At 34.2% G+C, this 19,361-nt stretch overlaps 1 protein-coding gene across 2 annotated transcripts in view; it reads right to left on the bottom strand.

Annotated features, from left to right (window-relative positions):
* The window catches only part of Ask1 (apoptotic signal-regulating kinase 1), a 141,014-nt gene that overhangs the window by 45,483 nt on the left and 76,170 nt on the right, over positions 1–19,361 (bottom strand). The window contains exon 20 of one of the 2 annotated variants that reach the window (XM_081726819.1): positions 12,575–12,664. The exons of the other annotated variant lie outside the window; for it this stretch is intronic. Within the exon in view, the coding sequence (XP_081582945.1) occupies positions 12,575–12,664 (90 nt within the window). The remainder of the gene's footprint in view (positions 1–12,574; positions 12,665–19,361) is intronic. 2 annotated transcript variants of the gene reach the window in all.

Raw genomic sequence — 19,361 nt, 5'->3', positions numbered from 1 at the left:
TTTGGGAGGGGGGGAGGCTCCTGGCTCCCCTCTTTCTCTACGCCACTGGCTCATAACACAAACGAAAATTAGATGTCATGAAAAAAAAAAACGTAATTGTGAAGGGAGTTTGAATATTTGTGCCCTGATTACATACTCTGAAACTGTGAATTAATAATATATATATATATATATATAATATATAGACCCTATATATAGTAGTCATTTCAAGCACAGAATTAACATATCAGAATGTAATACTAAATATTGTGTTAAAATGCATAGTTCTCTGCTCAACAGTAATTCTACGAGAATAAAATGAACTTTCAGGGAAACCAAGACCTCACGAAAAGATATGACTTTTTTTACTACTAAAACATGCACTTGTTAGAACTACCGAAGCACTAGAGGCTCTTACACCCATGTCCTGTGAATCAAATTAGCGAACTTCCACATCGTAAAGCACTATAACTACGTCTCCATTTGACATCATTCAAAAGAACTCGAAACAGGAAGTCTTCCAAATACATAACGATAAGAGACTACCACCACAAAATAAAATTAAACAATAGCGGAAACAGTGAAGGAAGATTGCTGAAGTGTTATCAATACTTTGGTATATTATCGTTTTGGTGACGTAATTTGGAATGTACGTATAGAGGAAACTACAATTCTTTGCATATGTTTAAATCACGAAATCTATTTTCTAAAATATTTAAAACTTTTAAATAATAACACAATAGAGATGGTACGAAAGAAATCTACATTACAAAATGATTTGTTATTTAAAACACTTCAAAAGTAGATATCAATTGATTATACTGATTTGCGTTTAAGTCATTTTTCACCAGTGGGGCTATACGAGATCGTTCAAAGTGAGATCCGAACACTTAATAGGATTTATATCCAAAATAAACACCTCCAACGGGAATCGAACCCAAGACCACGCGCGTTAGTCACAAGGCAGCATTAGATAGCGATCAAGTGTGATGTAATAGGTCGTACATATTCATCTCGTAATCTGAAGTTTCTGGGTTCGATGTTTGGCATTTATTGTTACAAATAAGTTTGTTGAGTTGATTTTGAGTTTAACGTTTTCAGCAGCGAGGCTATATGAGACGGGACCTACTGATTAACGTGCAATCCGAACCACATGAGCTCCCCCCCGGGAATCGAACCCGGGACTCCCACGACAAAGGCGCGTACGCTAACCGCTTAGCCATGAAGGAGCTCCTACAAATAAGTTTGTGGTGGATAACATAGTGTCCGTGGGTTATCTAGCAGTATTTCAGTTTCCTCCCACATTTTCATTCCACCAATTATTCCATCATCATTCACTTGCCTTAATCATCCGTTTCCCTTAACCTAAGGGACATAATCATGGGACGTTAAACTGAAGGATTTCATTTCATTTTCATTTTATATGAATGTAGGGAAATTAGGGGTAAAATACGGATATTTCCCTCCAATTTTTTATTATTATTTTTTTTTTTAATTTGGTGCGCCCTGGAACGGCCTCGGCTACAGGTACCTCAACATAATCTACCTTGAAAAATACTACGGTCTATACATAATGTTTGTACCAAATTTCATAGCAATATCTACGATAGTTACGAGGGAAAAATATTTCTCAATCCTGTTTCACAATACCAAATTTCATATAGGCCTATAAGTAGGGTATATAAAATAAAAGTTTCAAAACACAATACTAATTATCCGAGCATCATGGTTCAGTATGTCATAATGTACCGAGAAAGGTAAATTTGGGATAATAAGGAAATTTCTTTTTTTTCTCTCTCTCTCTCTTTTTAAATGAGCTTCCTGGAGTGGTCCCGGATACAGGTAACCGGATATAATATACACTGGAAAATATTATGGCCAATAAGTAATGCGTAATGCCAAGTTTCGTTGTAATATCTAGAACAATTATCAGGGGAAAATATTTCCTAATCCTGACTATGGGAGAATTGAACCCAGTAACAATACTCTTTATCTTCTAATATACCATGCATTATACTCAAATCACACTACCCAATTATCATTCGCTAATGAAAATGCAAGAAACCCACATAAACAGTAGCTAAAATAGCACTCACTTTCCCTGCTTGGCTCAGAACTAAATCATATAGAATCTTCTGGATGTAAGGAGGGGAAGGGAGAAAATGAAATAATCTTCATTTCTTAATATACGTGCATGAACTGTGGTCTCAAAGTACCGACAAACAATATTGATAAACTATCTTTTCCATCCACTCTTGCGAAGCAAAGACAGAAATATTTCTATGGGGATTTTATTCTTATTCAATATTATATAAAATTACGTATCGCTTTGTTACCCCAAAACACGTGGCTTCGTTTCAAGTCCAAACTTGAAGGGACGTTATCACCTTATATCGTCGAATGCAATGAGTTGAAAATGAATTTAGTCATAACATTATACCCTCTGGATATAAGGGGAAAAAAACTTTGATGCAAACATTTACGTTCTAGGGGATGATAATTGATTATATGTGCGCATAACAAAGCGTTTGAGAAAAAAGGGTTAATAAAGCCGCTTTCTTTCATCTCTAGTCTCTGACTGGTATTGTCGTAATATTTGTCTGCCATGCTTCTGAGGAAAAAAAAAAAATTTAGTCATGATGACTAGCCCTTGAATCCTGAATGCAGTAGGGAATTTTATTCCTGTTCAATATTATATCAAATTACCCATCTCTTTGTCACTCTACAAAATTGTCTACTTCCTGGTTTTAGAAATCGACATATAAGCGACTACCAAGTGCAAAGTGTGTGCCACGAAACGCAGATAGGTCTTAGCGGATTCCTTTTGTGCGATGAAAACTCCATAGTTTCATTCCAAATGTGTCCAGTAGAACATGAATATTTAATTGGTATTAGTAGGAATATGGCTTTAAATGCACGTTGCCCAATAAAACCCACTGGACTGTGTTTTCTTTTTTAAACTGAGTTTTTCACAACTATGACTACCACTCAATTTGTTGGAGTAGCTGAACGGATATCTTACCAACACAACGAAAGTGCCCACATCTTAAGTTTATTCTTAGATATTGATAACACCTTCGACAAGATGTGGCAAGTACAGGACTCATACATAAAATAGACCTGGGACGACTTCCGCTATATTAGTGTGACTAATCCAGGAGTAGCTGTAACAACGTAGCATTCGAATCAACTAAGCAGGGCACTTGACTACCGTAACGAGAATGAGCACAGGAGTTCCACAGGGATCATATCTATCCCTACTTCTGTATACCAATACACCCACGGCCTTCCTACAACCCGCAACGCCCTCGCAGAACATTTGGGGATGATGTCGCTCTGTTCGCCAGTCATCGTAGCTACCGTTACACACAACTATGCATGAAGCGTTACATTAGACTCCTCGAATCCTGGACCAATAAGTGGAAGATAAGGATAAACCCTAGCAAAAACATCCTCATGGATTGCACACAAAACAGAAAATAAAGACCCACTAACCTATTGCTTTCTAGAATACCTCTCCCTCTTCAATCCTACACTAAGTACCTAGATGTCAATTTGGATCGATGACTCCATTGACACCCGTCTAACAACAACGGCCAAGAAAGTGACTCAGCATCTCCTAGCTCTGCTTCCAATACTCTTCAGTTTAAAGCTTTCACTAAAAACCCGACACCGTGTATACTAAGAGCATACGACCCATACTGATACACGTCTGGAAGCATGCAGCAACAACCCGCCTAAGACAACTCCAGATGATTCAGAAGAAGGCCGGAATAGTAATAAACTTGTCATTCATATGACACAAGGACAGTTAAAATTCATGAAGATTTGGACATTCCAGTGCTGCATGAACTAAGAGAAGAAATTAAACCACTTTTCGGCCGAACATCAGAAGATTCAATAACTAACACGTAACACCATAGTGACCAACGAACTGCACTACATACTATACAAAATGCCAAGATCTATGTAGCCTACACTGACCCATGGCAACAACGGAGACCTGCAACAGTAGCAGGCCTACAAAAAAATACAGAAAACACCCACTCTCAAGCATATTACAAAAGGAAGACACGAGCCTAGGCCGGAAATTTCACCGCAAGCACCGACAGAGGACAAGAGCAGGGACAGAAGACGATAATTAATGAAACTGAATGATTATGGAGAGAATGCAGAAAAGATCAACAGACTAAAACAATTCATGAACACAATGTTGTACAACATAGACTCACACCATAAACAAAACTGAATTTCCAAAGAGCAAAAGACGTGAGAGATATCGAGATGTTTTTCGGCAATCGATTTTGCGTCTCAAGAATAGATTCCATCTTCTCCACCAACCACCTATTCAAACCGGAAGTGAATCAAATTATATTTCCGGTTTTAGCTTTTATTGTCGTAAAACGAAAACCGTAATAGATAACGGCATTTTTTTAAATGATTCAGCGTCTCAAGGCAACGTACCATGATTATCCCTAACATCCCACCAAAACCGGAAGTGACTCAAATTAATATTACTCTCGGTTTAAAAACCGATATTCATAGAGCAAAAACGGTCAGAGACATCGAGATCTGAATTTCTGCAATCATTTCCTGTCTCAGAAATAGGTTCCTTCTCCTCCGTTAACTCTATTCAAATCGGAAATGATTCAATTGAGTCATTTTCAATTTCAACGTTTATCGTCATAAAACGAAAGCAGTAACTGATAACGAGTAGTAGTATTTTGCAAACGATTTAGTGCCTCACGGCAACGTACCATGATTATCTCTAACAGTCTATCAAAATTAGAAATGGTTCAAATAAAATATTACTTCCTGTTTACAAATTAAAATCCACACAACAAAAACATTGCGAGATACGGTATCGAGATGTGGATTTCTGCAATCATTTCAACGTCCCAAGAACAAGTCCCATCTCCTCCATTAACTCTCCACTCAAACTGGAAGTGGTATCAATTGATCATTTCCGGTTTCAACGTAGCAAGAAAAGTTTTTTTCGCAAACGATTAAGGGTCTCAAGGCAACGTACCATGATTATCCCAAATACACTACAAAAAACCTGAAATGATTCAAATTAAATATTACTCCCGGTTTCAATACTGATTTACACAGAGCAGAATAGTAGGAGATATCTAGATATCGTTTTCTTCAATCGATTCAATATCATAAGAATAGATTCCATCTTTTCTACTAACCTTCAATTCAAGCTGGAAGTGGTTCCAATAAATCATTTCCAGTTTCAGCGTTAATTGCCATAATCGGAAACAGATAGAAAGAAATCTTTTCTTTTGCAAACAATTCAGTGTGTCAAGACAAAGTACCATGATTATCATGAGATCTATACCAAAACCGAAAGTGGGTTAAATAAATTATTACTTCGGTTTTAAAACTGATTTCCACAGAGCAAAAAAGGTAAGAGATATCGAGATGTGTTTTTCTGCAATCGATTCAGAGTCTGAAGAATAGGTTCCATCTTCTCTACTAACCACCTATTCACACCGGATGTGGTTCCAATTAGATATTTCATGTTTCAACTTTTATCGCCGTAAAACGAAAACGGTAACAGATAGTGAGAAACGTTTTTTTTTTTTTTTTCAAACGATTCGGCGTCTCAAGGCAACGTACCATGATTATCCCTAACACCCCACCAAAACCGGAAGTGACTTAAATTAAATATTACTCTCGGTTTAAAAACTGGTATTCACAGAGCAAAAACGGTCAGAAACATCGAGATGTGGATTTCTACAGTCATTTCCTGTCCCAGGAATAGGTTCCATCTCCTCCGTTAACTCTATTCAAATCGGAAATGGTTCAATCGAGTCATTTTAGTTTCAACGTTTATCGCCATAAAGCGAAATCAGTAACTTTTAATGAGAAGCGGTTTTTTTTTTTTTTTTTTTTTTTTTTCAAATGATTCATCGTCTCAAAGCAACGTACCGTGATTATCCTTAGCACTTACCAAAACCAGAAGTGCGTCAAATTACATATTAATCCCAGTTTCCACAGACCAGAAACAGTAGGAGATACCCAGATGCGGTTTCCTGTAATTATTTCGTTGTCCCAATGATAGGTTCCATCTCCTCCGTTAACTCTATTCAAATTGGAACTGGAACTAATTAATCATTTTCAGTTGTAACGTCTATCGCCATAAACCGAAACCAGTACCTGATAACGAGAAGCGATTTCTTAAAAACGATTTGGCACCATAATTATCCCTAACACCCCACCAAAATCCGAAGTGGTTCAAATAAAATATTACTTATCATTTCAAACCTAATTTCCGCATAGCAAAAAGTGAGAGATATCGAGATGTGGATTTCTGCAATCAATTCAACGTCCCAGGAACAGGTTCCATCTTTTCCATTAACCTTCTATTCAAACCGGAACTGGTTCAGTTCAAATAAGTCATTTCCAGTTACAACGTATATCACCATAAAACGAAAACAGTAACAGACCGCGAGAATGTCTTTTGCGAACGATTCTGCGTCACAAGCCAACGTACCATGATTATCTCAAACTGTATACCAACACCGGTAGTGGTACAAATAAAATATTACTTCTGGTTTAAAAACTGATATCCACACAACAAAAACATTGCAAGATATCAAGATGTGGTTTTCTTCAATCAATTCAACGTCCCAAGAACATGTTTCATCTTCTTCATTAACCTTCTATTCAACCAAAAGTGATTTAAATTAGTCATTTCTGGATTCAACAGTTATCGCCACAAAACGAAAACAATGTTTGTAAACGATTCACCGTCTCAAGGCAATATACCATGGTTATCCCTAACACTCTACAAAAACAGGAATTAGTTGAAATTAAATTATACTTCTGGTATCAATTCTGATTTCCACAGAGCAAAAACTAAAAGATATCGAGATGTTTTCTGTAATCGATTCAGCGTCCCAAGAGCAGGTTCCATATTCTCTATTAACCTTCTATTCAAACCTTAAGTGGTTTAAATTAGTCAATTCTGATTTCAACGTTTATCATAAAACGAAAATGGTAACAGATAGTAAGAAACGTTTTTTTATTATTTTTTTTTCGCATCTCATGGAAACGTACTATGATTATCCAAAACACACTACGAAAACCGGAAAAGGTTCAAATTAAATATTACTTCCGGGTTCAATACTGATTTTCGTAGAGTGAAAACGGTAAAAGATATCGAGATGCGGTTTTCTGCAATCTATTTAACGTCCCCAAAATAGATTCCATTTTCTCCATGTCATTTAAATCGGAAGTGGTTCAACTTAGTCATTTCCAATTTCAACGTTTATCGCTATAAAACAAAAACGTTAACAGATAGCGAGTTGCGGTTTTTTGTAAACGTCTCAGAGTTTCAAAGCAATGTACTAACACTATCAAAACAGGAAGTGGTTGAAATTCACTACTATTTCCGGTTTCAATATACAATTCAATTTTACATTTCTGAATTCTCTTCTTGGACAAATGGCTAAAGTGGATGTTTTCTGCTTGCGTTATTCTGGGTTTTACCTTTGTAGATTGCTAAATCCAGACCCGACAAGTGGTTCGCATCGTACTTTAAACAGTGCGCCACCTCACATCAGTTTAGTGCTTAGAAAAAAGGCAATATTAACCCCAATAAATAAATAAATAAATAAATAAATAAATAAATAATAGATTTTTCCCTCGTAAAAAAACAATGTGGAAGACTTTCCCCTTCCAAAATTATTATTATTCAACAATCAATTTACTCTCTTGAATATTTCTTTTGCATTTTGCGAACACATCATTTCACACATTTACCTTACTTGAATGTTCATGGAACGCTATGCTGAGCAACTGCTTACTAAAAAAAATTTCAAATAATATTTTTTAACCTTATTTCTTTCTTTTCTTTTGTCCTGCTAATACTTAGCACAATACACCGGAAATAGTAGTGAATTTCAACCACTGCTGTTTTGATAGTCTTAGTACATTGCTTTGAAACTCTGAAGACGTTTACAAAAAAACCGCAACTCGCTATGTGTTAACGTTTTTGTTTTATGGCGATAGACGTTGAAATTGGAAATGACTAAGTTGAACTACCTAGGTACTTCCTGTTTAAATGACATGGAGAACATGGAATTTATTTTTGGAACGCTGAATCGATTGCAGAAAACCGCATCTCGATATTTTTTACCGTTTTCACTCTACGGAAACCAGTATTGAACCCGGAAGTAATATTTAATTTGAACCTTTTCCGGTTTTTCGTAGAGTGTTTGGGATAATCATAGTACGTTTTCATGAGATGCAGAATCGTTTGGAGGGTCATTTGGTATGTATATAGCCATTTTGGCTAGTTCAAAGTATTTGGAAATAATAACTTTTGAATATATGAAAGTTAATTTATGTAGTACGTCTAAATTTATTTGCGCGATATTATTCAATTTATGCGAATTGATCTTATTACACTGCCATTACAGAAGCTTGTTCCCAAACTTTATGGAAACTATTTTAAATTCCCACCATTCCCACTGACGACTTTAAATTCCAAACGGACACAAGTATCCAAGTTTCAGCTCCATAGCTGTAAGTAAGCTTAATTCGGTGAAATTCGGATGCCTTTGAAGATAGAACAATTTTGGGTTAAATACTTTAAAATTCATTTTAATACATGCTTTTAGTCAAATCAAACCATAAGGAGCTTCTAAAAAACGTCATCATTATGAAGCCATCATGAATTTGATTAAAAGATTCATTTGTTAGAAGTATATGGAGTTATAATTTCCTTTCTATTATTAATCACTTCTGAAAATAATAAATCCACATGAAAATACGTTTATGCAATTTGCTTTATTATTTCAGCACGAACTAAGAAGCACCTCACAGCAACTTAACAAGTACTGCAAGTCGATATCATTCGAAAGAATCACAAACAACATAACTGATGAGGGTAATTTAAAGATGAAACTAAATATTAACAGACATTCATACGTTACGCGAAATCACATCATAGACAAAGGGACAGATGTGCAATTCTTGATGAATGTTATTTATTGTATCATAGTACTATAGGAAAAATAAATTCACGGTAATCACAGATAAGATCAAGATCTATTCAGGCCTATTTCACCAATTTCAAGATGATCTAGGATACTTACCAACATTTGATGGACTCTAGAGATCACCAAAACTTGTTTCGAATATGAAAAGTGTCTTTGTAGACTTAAGATGGTGGTAGGCTTTATTTTAAAGCCAAGATTCTAATACGCAGAGTGACACTCGTTTATGTGCTTCACACTTCTATTAACAACGAGGTCATATAGAATGGAAACCTACTAAAAAGCTTTTCCATTCTAGAGCCATATGAAAAAAGGGTTCGAACAACTGTTTTGCTTTGTATCTGGAAAATGTGCACTAAAAGCGCGTGCGTTACCTATACTACAGGGAGACTACGTAGAATGAACACAAATGTGAAGATCAATGTAGAATATTTTTCAAATTACATACAGCCGAAGGGACAAATTATACACATGAATCAAGGAATATACTAGAACTCCACCTTTGATCCTCTATGTCTGTAATCATTCCGTATGAGAGAGGATGTACAAATAGTATCCTAAATCTGGAGCAACCTTTGGCGTATTGTATTTGTGTGTGGCATTTGTGGAAATCAAGAACAAATGTTTTGCAAAAATTAACTGTATGAATGCAATCTAAGCAAAATGCAGTCTTGTTGCAGAATTATAGAAAACTCTGATCGCTGGATTGACGAGGACTGCAGACTTGATATTCAGCTTGTAGATCAGGCAAATAATTTTAAAATGTGCTGTCATTTCTTCCATGAGACAGCGTGAGAGCATGCTATCATTACCAATATACAAGACTTTTAAGAATACACTATAACCCAAACGCGTTGCATCGTATTATACGGATATCTGGCACTGACTTAAACGTATATATCGTACGTTTCTGTACAATTACACTTCTTACTATATTATTTTCCTCAAATAAAACAATATTATTTGTAGCTCAAGTCTGTTTTAACAATTTAAGTTAATTCATGTTGTTTTCTCTTTCCCTTTTAAAAGTCTTTTCACTAATTGAGAACCAAAAAACTTTAAAAATGACAAAATTTGTCAAACATATCAAAATACTTCCCATATGTTGTAAACAGTGTGTTACGACAATCCAGTGGCATGGAACGCCGTAGGGAAGGGTTTTATATGAATCCATGTGTTTAAATAGTGCCACATGCTAGATGTGTCTTTCTTGATGTTTCTACTACAAAAGACAAAGTTGTAAGAAGTTTTAAGCAATTTCTTTGATTGTAGTCAAGAAAGTAATTATTTAAACTGAAATAGCATCCACAAGTAAGTAGTTCGGAAGGGAGAACTGAAAGAAGGAGGGGAAGCAAGACTGGCCTCCTTTTTTTATATGCATAGTACTTTATGGAAATAACAACACTTACAAAAGGAAAAAAAGGTAAAACATGACACTTGAGAAGATAATGTACAATATTTTTCAATGTTCACAATGGTCGTTTAACAGTATGAATGTTGCCAGAGCTATTTTGGGAGAAGATTACCCTTAATTTTTACTTGTTTTAGCTATTTCTTTAGAAATTAGATCACGATAACTATACTGAGTACTATTTTAAACTTTGGTTCATCCTAATTATGAATCACGAAAACGTTGACGGCCAGGTTACGAAAACCTTGATATTAAACGTGGGACAATATTTTTTTTAACTCCTCTTCCAGCGCTAATGATAATGAGTAGTAGTTAGGAAATAACTGCGTAAAGAAGAATAGTATAAGAAAATATCCCAAAAATAAAACCTAGGACAATAATAGAAAACGGTAGTAGTTACCATTTATATGGATCCTAGTGTGATGGCTAATAGTAAGAAGGGTGTTTGAATCTTTTGATATTAAATTCTGTCTTACAGGGGCGCCAGCTACCAAAATATGAAGAACCAGATACTTTTATCTTTTTAATTGTTTATCAGTTGATCTATGGTAGCTACCTTCCGCTTTGGTAATAGCTTAATCACGAACAACGATAGATTAAACAATCATTACTTCATTCAGAAATGCTTATTATTATTATACTTTTTTTTTATTATTTTTGTTATTATTGTACAACTCAAAATTTGCTTGACAGTCCTGATGAAATAGACTCCTGATTAGACAAAAGCCGAACGTACGAGAGTTAATACTCCGTTCATTTTATATATATATATATATATATATAATGTATAGGGTGTTTCAAAACACCGACAACGTTTGCGAGGTGATTCCTAACACCAACATAAGACAAAAAGTATAGACCAATCTGGGCCAAATGCTTCCTTTCCGAGTTATAGGCTGCCAAAATACTCACGCAACAATTTTTATAGAGGTAATTTGGCTACGGGTATTTAATTTGAAGTACTTACCAACTACCTCTATAAAAATTGTTGCGGAAGTGCCGCGGGATTCTGAAACAGATATTTGGATAGGGCACATACTAGTTCCTAAGAGAAGTTTTGACCCGACTAAGGTAGGTACCATAGTTTTGGAGGTATGGGCCTTTAAAGTTCCGTATTCCATGTTTTCGGCAGCTTACAACTCCGAAAGGAAGCATTTGTGCACTCAGGTTGGTCTGTACTTTTTTGTCTTATTTTGGTGTCAAGAATCACCTCACCTAAAACTAAAAGATTTCATTTTTTTCCAAACGTTGTCGTTGTTGTTTTGAAACACCCTGTATATTCTAAAGGTTATATGATTTGATGCATATATATTGTGTAAAACTGATAATTCTTATTCCAGAGCGCAGCATCCGGAATAATACATGTGTAAGCAAATTACAAGGTTCTACAGTCAGGGTGTCTACTAACATTCCAAAATGAAATTTCGTGACTTTTTCGTGACCTCTTCTTTCCCAAACCATAAAATTTAGTAACATTCTCAAAAGCAAATTTGGGTGCGAATTGGGCCAAATTTTCATACATGCGATAGAAGCGTGCTTTGCTTGCGATTTGGTAGCGTCTAAAGCCGACGATAGACATTTTTGGTGGTGAATTTTGACGTTTTATAGAACAAAATTTTCCAGTCTATACTTATATTTGTACAGATAAAAAAAATCGTGACCTAAAAGCTAAATTTCGTGACTTTTTCTTGACTTTCATGACCGTTTTCTGATTCCGTGACTTTTTCATGACTTTCGTGACTTTCGTGACCGATAGACACCCTGTACAGTTCTTAATATACTACAAAGCAATAAAAGCAATCACTATGAGATTTCTTGAACTTGCCTTCTTTTCTTTACCCGACATTCAAATTCTATACCCTTGAAAGCGAAATTAGAATATTAACAAATGTTTTTCAATTTATTATATACATTTCACATCAATGAAGTGTCCTGATATTCTTACTCTAACGCTTTGTTGTTTTACCTTTCTCAAATTAACATTTTCTATTAATTTTACCTTGTAGTACCTAAAAACTAATGAAAATTATTAAAAGTTACAATGAACACAGAAACCGAGTAAGTGTTTCATAACATAAAATTACATACAGAAACATGATCAAAATAAATTGAAAAGGAATATATATAAAAGCTTGTCTTTATAAGTTCGAAATTAAGTTAAATTAGATCATACCTTGTGAAAGAGAGTGCAGCAGGAATATTGATGGGTGAGAGCAAGGAAGTTCCCATTGTGTTCACAGGACTGGATTTAGTACTGAAGCCACTACAGCACATGAAAAAGGGCAGGGTGTCAGCAGACCATTAAAGACATGCTTTAAGAAATGGTTGTTTGGGCACATTCGTTCAACAGCAACAAAACATTTAATAAATTACATTCTTGAAATCTTAAATAAAATCAATTACAACCAAGAAGTGCATACGCTGAAAATTATAATGAGATATTATAATGCAAAAGAACAAAATAATTTAATTTATATATATCAAAAAACATAATCAGAAAATATTTTAAACATTTACAGAAAGAAAAATGAAATTATAAGCAAAATAAGATTTCCATTATTGTTATTTATATAATGTGTAGAATAATTTATAGTGTAGGCTTAATTTGCAAATTTATTATTCAAAATATAAGCATGCAAAGAAATCATATGAAGCCCCATATAGATCTAAGAATTAGAAAAATAGTAATATTACATATGTATTATAAGACCCTATTAATGTACTGTAATTGTGTATAATTGCTGGAAGGTTTACAATCAAGCATATTGTCCATGCCATAAACAAATCGATACTTCCTTGCACATCATAAATATTACCACATAAAAAATACAGAGTGATTCAAAGAACGGGAAATTTTTAAAGCTTTGTTGGCAACAGTGGGAGTTTAGTAACATTGAACAAAGTACGCCAGCCTGTCAATGATACCTTGCCATTTAGTTATCATAAATGCTTGAAGTGATGCGCGACGTGCTTTCACGATCAAAGCGTTTTACATGAACAATGACAATATGGAGGGGGCACGTACAGAATTCCGCCGTCACTTTAATTTAGGACGCCACGGGCACAAGACAATCCTACGGAGCTACACCAGCATCCATTGTACAGCAACAAAGTTTGTGGTGTGGTATATCATCATACGGTGTGATGGGTCCTTACTGTTTGAGGACGAGAATAGTCATGCGATTACAGTCGCATCGAATCGTTATGTCGCCATGCTTGAAACTTTTGTTGTGCAACAACTACAGAGATTTTCACACATTATTGACACAGCCTGATTTCAACAAGATGGATCGACGTCCCCCACAGCACGAACATCGATGGCTGCTGTACGCCAATTGTTTCGGGAACGTGTAATTTCGAAAAATGGTGACATTCAATGGCCTTCCAGATCCCCTGTTTTATAAGTTTGTGATTTCTTTTTGTGTATTCTAAAATAACACTATTTTTACTATTAAATGAGAGATTTTTTTAAAAATTTGTTTTCAAGAAATCATTTAATTTTTAAAATTTCTCATTTTTTTGAATCACCCTGTATAAACGTATTTGCATTCAGTTTCTGGGATTTCATGTTAAGAACTGACGGGGATATACACAATTATAATCACACTAATCATAATAGTTTTGATAGTCTTATGGAACACTTAAGTTCAGATGAAAATGCAATTTACTTCTAATAAAATCGCAACTATATATTGCAAACTAGAAAAGTACGATGTATCGTGACGACATTGACTAAATGATATAATAAATCAACGAAATACAACAAAGAAACTTCAATCATACCAATTTTCACTTACGTAGTATCTAAATTCAATCACCCTCAGACATCTCAGACATCTGTATTCAAAATATGCTGGGTAAACGATATTTTTCCAACGAAAGTGATTTATTAATGGTCCGTTCGGTTTCGGGTATACACAGGTATTTTACCTAAAGAACATGTACTATAAAATTCGTTGCTACAGTTCTGCTTCTGTTTCAAAAATAATACACTCCTCCTTTGTTATTGATGTTTATGTAATGCATCTCAACACAAAACAAAAACAGTGTTGATTAAAACGAACAGCATTTGCTACAAAGGGGAAAGCAAAATATTATTTTTGTTCTGAGGAATCTCTTCCACTTTTCAAGATTGCAACATTTCACTCACTATTTTACAAAAGAGTTTCCGTTCTAGATATATATTTCAAATTGAAACATTATGAAAACATTTCAGGATTGTTATGATCCTTGTATTCTACCACAATATAAAATTTGAAAAGTACAACAACGAACAAGGCTGCAGACGTATTGTTACATGGTGACGAAAGAGAGAAAGGAAAATAATTTATTACTTCTCTTAATGCATGACGTAACTTATCAAAAAATAGTTCTGAAGTCCATAAACTCTGTTTTTTTTTAAAACTTGGTGTTGATAGTGTCTTTAAAGAGAGAAATAATATGAATTGTTTCTCCCTTATATTTCAGCCCGTTCAAAATCTTTCGGAGTTGAAAACTTTCACACAATTCTCGACATTTACAATTTTCGAAAACTCGTATTATAGCTTCACTTACGAAATAAAATATAAAACAAAAAGAAAATCATAATTCGATCTTTTTTAAATTTGTGATAGTTATCAATAATAGCATAAAAATTGGCATGATGAATAGCCAATAAAAATTAGTAATATAACTTCCATGTTTATTATTATTAGGTATTTATCATGTATTTACTTTATTTACTTATCTTCGTCAGAAAACTATTTCTCAGAATACCGTGCTCCTCCCCCCCCCCCCGTTTCCAAAGGAAAAAAAACAGTACAAATGAACATTCTTTTAGAACACACTTAAATACTGTCTTTACATTACAATTTAAATAAAACACTTTTTCTTGTTAACTTCTCTACGGTGTTGCATGTTCCATAGTATTTAAAAATGTTAGTAATTCGAGTGCGTATCTTTCATGTTACATTTTGTGGATAATAACATTTATGATCGTGCATCCCCACATTATTGTTAAAGTTATTGACTTAGGGAGTGTTTGAAAAAAATCAAAACCATCTAATGGTGTAAATATTCAAAAATGAACAGATGATTAAAACGATTTGCAGAAAAAAACACCAGTGCATAACTGATCTTTAATATATATATATACCTTTACATCCCTTTGAACTTTTCTCCTATTAGAAGTACCACTTCAATTCTTTTCAACCACAGGTTAAAAAAATAATGTTAGTACAGACTTTTTTTTTTATTTTGTTCAGACTTTCATTGTGAAAGAATGACTGTCAACCACATTTACGATATTTACAATAATTGAAAGAAAGAAATCAAACGCAAATGTAAAAATAAACTGCGTATTTGACAGTAGTTTTTAGAAGAAACGATCAATGCTATTTTCTATATTTGTTTTAGTTACAATAATTACTAACGTAACTGGAAAATTTAGAAGCTTTAATTTCATGCAAACTATCAGGCTTATTACCTCTAGTAGGTACATCTGAAGAAAGAAAGAAAAAAGTCAAACCTAAATTATAATTAGAACTAACTTTGAGAAACACACAGGAAGTCCATAGTTTATTGAAACAGTACATATGATGTAAAATACTAACAAACCTTTTCTTCTAAAACAACTGTATTTCATCGATGATCATATTATATTTCTTTTTTAAATTTTAAAGCTTTATCTACGTCTTTGGCAGTAACTTGCAGTTTGTATAATAAAAAAATATTACGGAGAACACGCAATGAAATGCTTATTACTAATGGATCAGCCAAGTCTCATCAACACACGAACATAAAGGGTTAAATTTGAAAATGTTCCATTTACTCCCTTATCAACAACTAATTTTCAACTCGAGCAATAGAGAGCAACAAAATTTCTACACGATGGATAATTTTTACTAAATTATAATTGGAAATTGTTTTGTAATTGAGAGTCATTAAAACAAAACATACATCAAGCTTAATACAAATTGGCTAATATTTACGTAGTTATCACGTAACAAACAAACACCTAAAGATGTACATATATACAAATCTAAGATTTTATTCCTACTTTGTTATTGAATTTAAATACATATTTACAGTATTCACAAATTTATTTATTTAACAAGCTTTTACACAAAACTATGAGGTTAATTTACACATGAAGGTTAATTCACTAACAAACAATACCAACAAGGGAAAATGAAATGAAATCTTTAAGCTTTACGCCCCACGGTTATGCCGGCTAAGCTAAAGGAGACGGTGATGATGAGAAATGAATGAAATGGTGGAATGAAGAAAATAGGAGAACTCTGAGAAAATCCACGCACACGGCGTTTGTTCACCATAAAGCTCACTTGCCGCGAGCTGGGATCGAAGGACCAATAATAGCGGAAAAGGAAGCAAATTAGGAACTATATTTAATGTAAGATATCACCTCGATATGTGTTTGATGAGGCTGAGTAAAATCCTGGAGAAAACTATCATGTTGACTAGCTATAAAATTCAAATAAGAAGCCTTCCAATTGGAAATCAAATAATAATAATAATAATAATAATAATAATAATAATAAATCCTCATGCTTTTGTTAATACAATTAAAATTTCAAAAATATCGATGGATTTTTCCCGTGAGGTAATTTTATCTATTCATTTTCTGTTTTTCATAGTGTAGTGAAGCTAATACATGTTTCGGAATTGTTGAAAGTGTGTATATATTTCCAAGACTAAATGAAAGTATGAAGCTCCGTAAACTGAACTAGTTAATCAGAGAGGCACAAATCATGATTCTTATTTATCCATATGAAGGTTAAGACTCGTTTAAGTTTCAACGAAATATGAGTGTATAGAGGTGTGGTGGTTCAGTGATAGAGCGCACAACTCGTGTGCATGGGGTCTCTGGTTCAATCCCAGCCCGTGCCAAGTGAACATTGTGGTGGACAAAACACCATGTGCGTGAGTTTTCTCGTGGTTCTCCCATTTCCTCCACCATTACCATTCATCTAATTTTCTCCACCATCTTCCTTGGTCTGGGTGCATAATCTTCGGATGTTAAACTAAAAACGTGTAGAAGAACGAGCTGAATCACGCATGAAACATGGCGGCTCTGTGATGCTATGGATCGTAATTTTCTAGTATCCGTAAGTTTGTATATATCTAATTAAGCAACAGAAGCAAGTACACAAATAAAAAAGAAACCTTTAGGGAAAAGGAAACCGATTTGTGGTTTTTCAATACTGAGTTCATAAAAATAATCAGTTTCATATGGAATATATTACTTCATAGCGAAGAAACATGCATACCTCGAAAAATCAACGAGAAACGACTAAAGGTCTTCGAAAATTACATATTATATATATATGAGTAGTAACGGAAATATAATAAGGTATTGGAATTGGTAAAGGAAGGAGAAACATCGTTATAGACAATTAAAAATTGGGAAAGGGACTGGTTAAAACAACATTTGAAGAGAAACTATAATCTGATCTTTGGCACTAAAAAGGTACAATGGAAAACAAGCGAGGCCAAAAGATTGGAATGGATGAAAAGATATTGCAGAGGACAATTCTTACATGTAGACGAAGAAATTGTTTAGCAGAGTTAAATTTCAACAAACCACACTGTGATATTATTATTATTATATTTTTCTAATATGCTATCTTATTGACTGCATACTGATCGAAGACTCAAAACTTATACATGAGCCAACAAGTACTGTAAGTGTTAGAACAGGGGAAGAAATGAGAGAAGAAAGTGCAATTGAGAGGAAGTTCGACAGAGATGTTGTCTCTCGCCAACATTATTTAATATCTATCTAGAAGAGATGGTGAAGGAAAGCTTGCAGACGGTATTTCGGTGGGAGGTACAATGATTAGATTTATATGGTTTGCAGACGATATGGTGTTTGTTGTGAAATCCGAAAAGAAAATCATCAAGATATTAAAAAACTTGAGGAAAGGCAGTGGAAAATATGGGATGAAAATAAATGTTTGAAATACAAAAGCCATGGTAATTGGAACGAAGCGCTCGGTATCAAATATAGAAGTAGGAAGGGAGAAAACAGAACAGGTGACTAGTTTTTGTTACCTAGGTAGTATTATTAGTGCTGATATGAAGTGTGAAAGTGAAATAAGAGCAAAGACAGGAATGGCAGAAGAAGCATTTAGGAGGTAGAAAAATATATTTTGTTGGTCCTTGAAAAGCGATGAAAAAAAAGACTAGAAGCTTTTGAAATGTGGGTGTGGAAAAGAATGGAGAGAGTTGGCTGGGTCGAAGCTAAAACAAATGAGATGATATTAGAAATAGTGGGAGAAGAAAAGGACAATTTGAGATGTAATTGCAACGAAGAACAGAAACTGTTTGGGACATTGGCTGAGAAAGAACTGTATCATGAGGGATATATTACAGAATGTAGTGGCAGGAAAGAGTAAAAATCGTACGTGAAGACAAAAAGGTTAGCTGAAGACCGTGGTGCTTGGACGCTTCTCAGTTGCGGCAAGTGACCTGTCCATAATGGCAGAATACCTATGATGCGATCTCATTGGATAAATGAAAGTTGAAAGTGACTGAAGTTAGAATTATAGTTTGCTGGAAATGTACTAATAAGCTAAGGGAACAAAAAATATTTAGGGATGAGAAAGTCTATTTGTTTGAATGGAGTTTATGTGGGTATAAATGATATAAAACAAACAAAGAAAAAAATAAGAACAAACTCCGACATTGTTATGCAATAAATTCTGGAGTATATGCATCCAGAAGAAAGGCAGAGGCAAATAATTGATGATTAGTTTAAATTGTATTTATAACAATGTTAACTTTTTTTTTTTTTAAATATTTTAAGCTTAGTAAACATAATAGACGAACCTCATTTGTGGGAGGATTCAGGAAACTGACTGGATGGCTGGGTCCCCATCTCCCTCCTTTCCTATTTTTTCTAATGTCTCTTGTTCACTTGATTTCCAAGAAATAGCACGCACGCGTTTTTTAAGCTTTAA

The sequence above is a fragment of the Thermobia domestica genome, chromosome 1 (genome assembly GCF_964235325.1).
Source record: "Thermobia domestica chromosome 1, izTheDome1.hap1.1, whole genome shotgun sequence".
Classification (NCBI taxonomy): domain Eukaryota; kingdom Metazoa; phylum Arthropoda; class Insecta; order Zygentoma; family Lepismatidae; genus Thermobia; species Thermobia domestica.
Note: the sequence above shows the minus strand (reverse complement) of the source record. Positions and strands in the feature narration are given on the sequence as shown.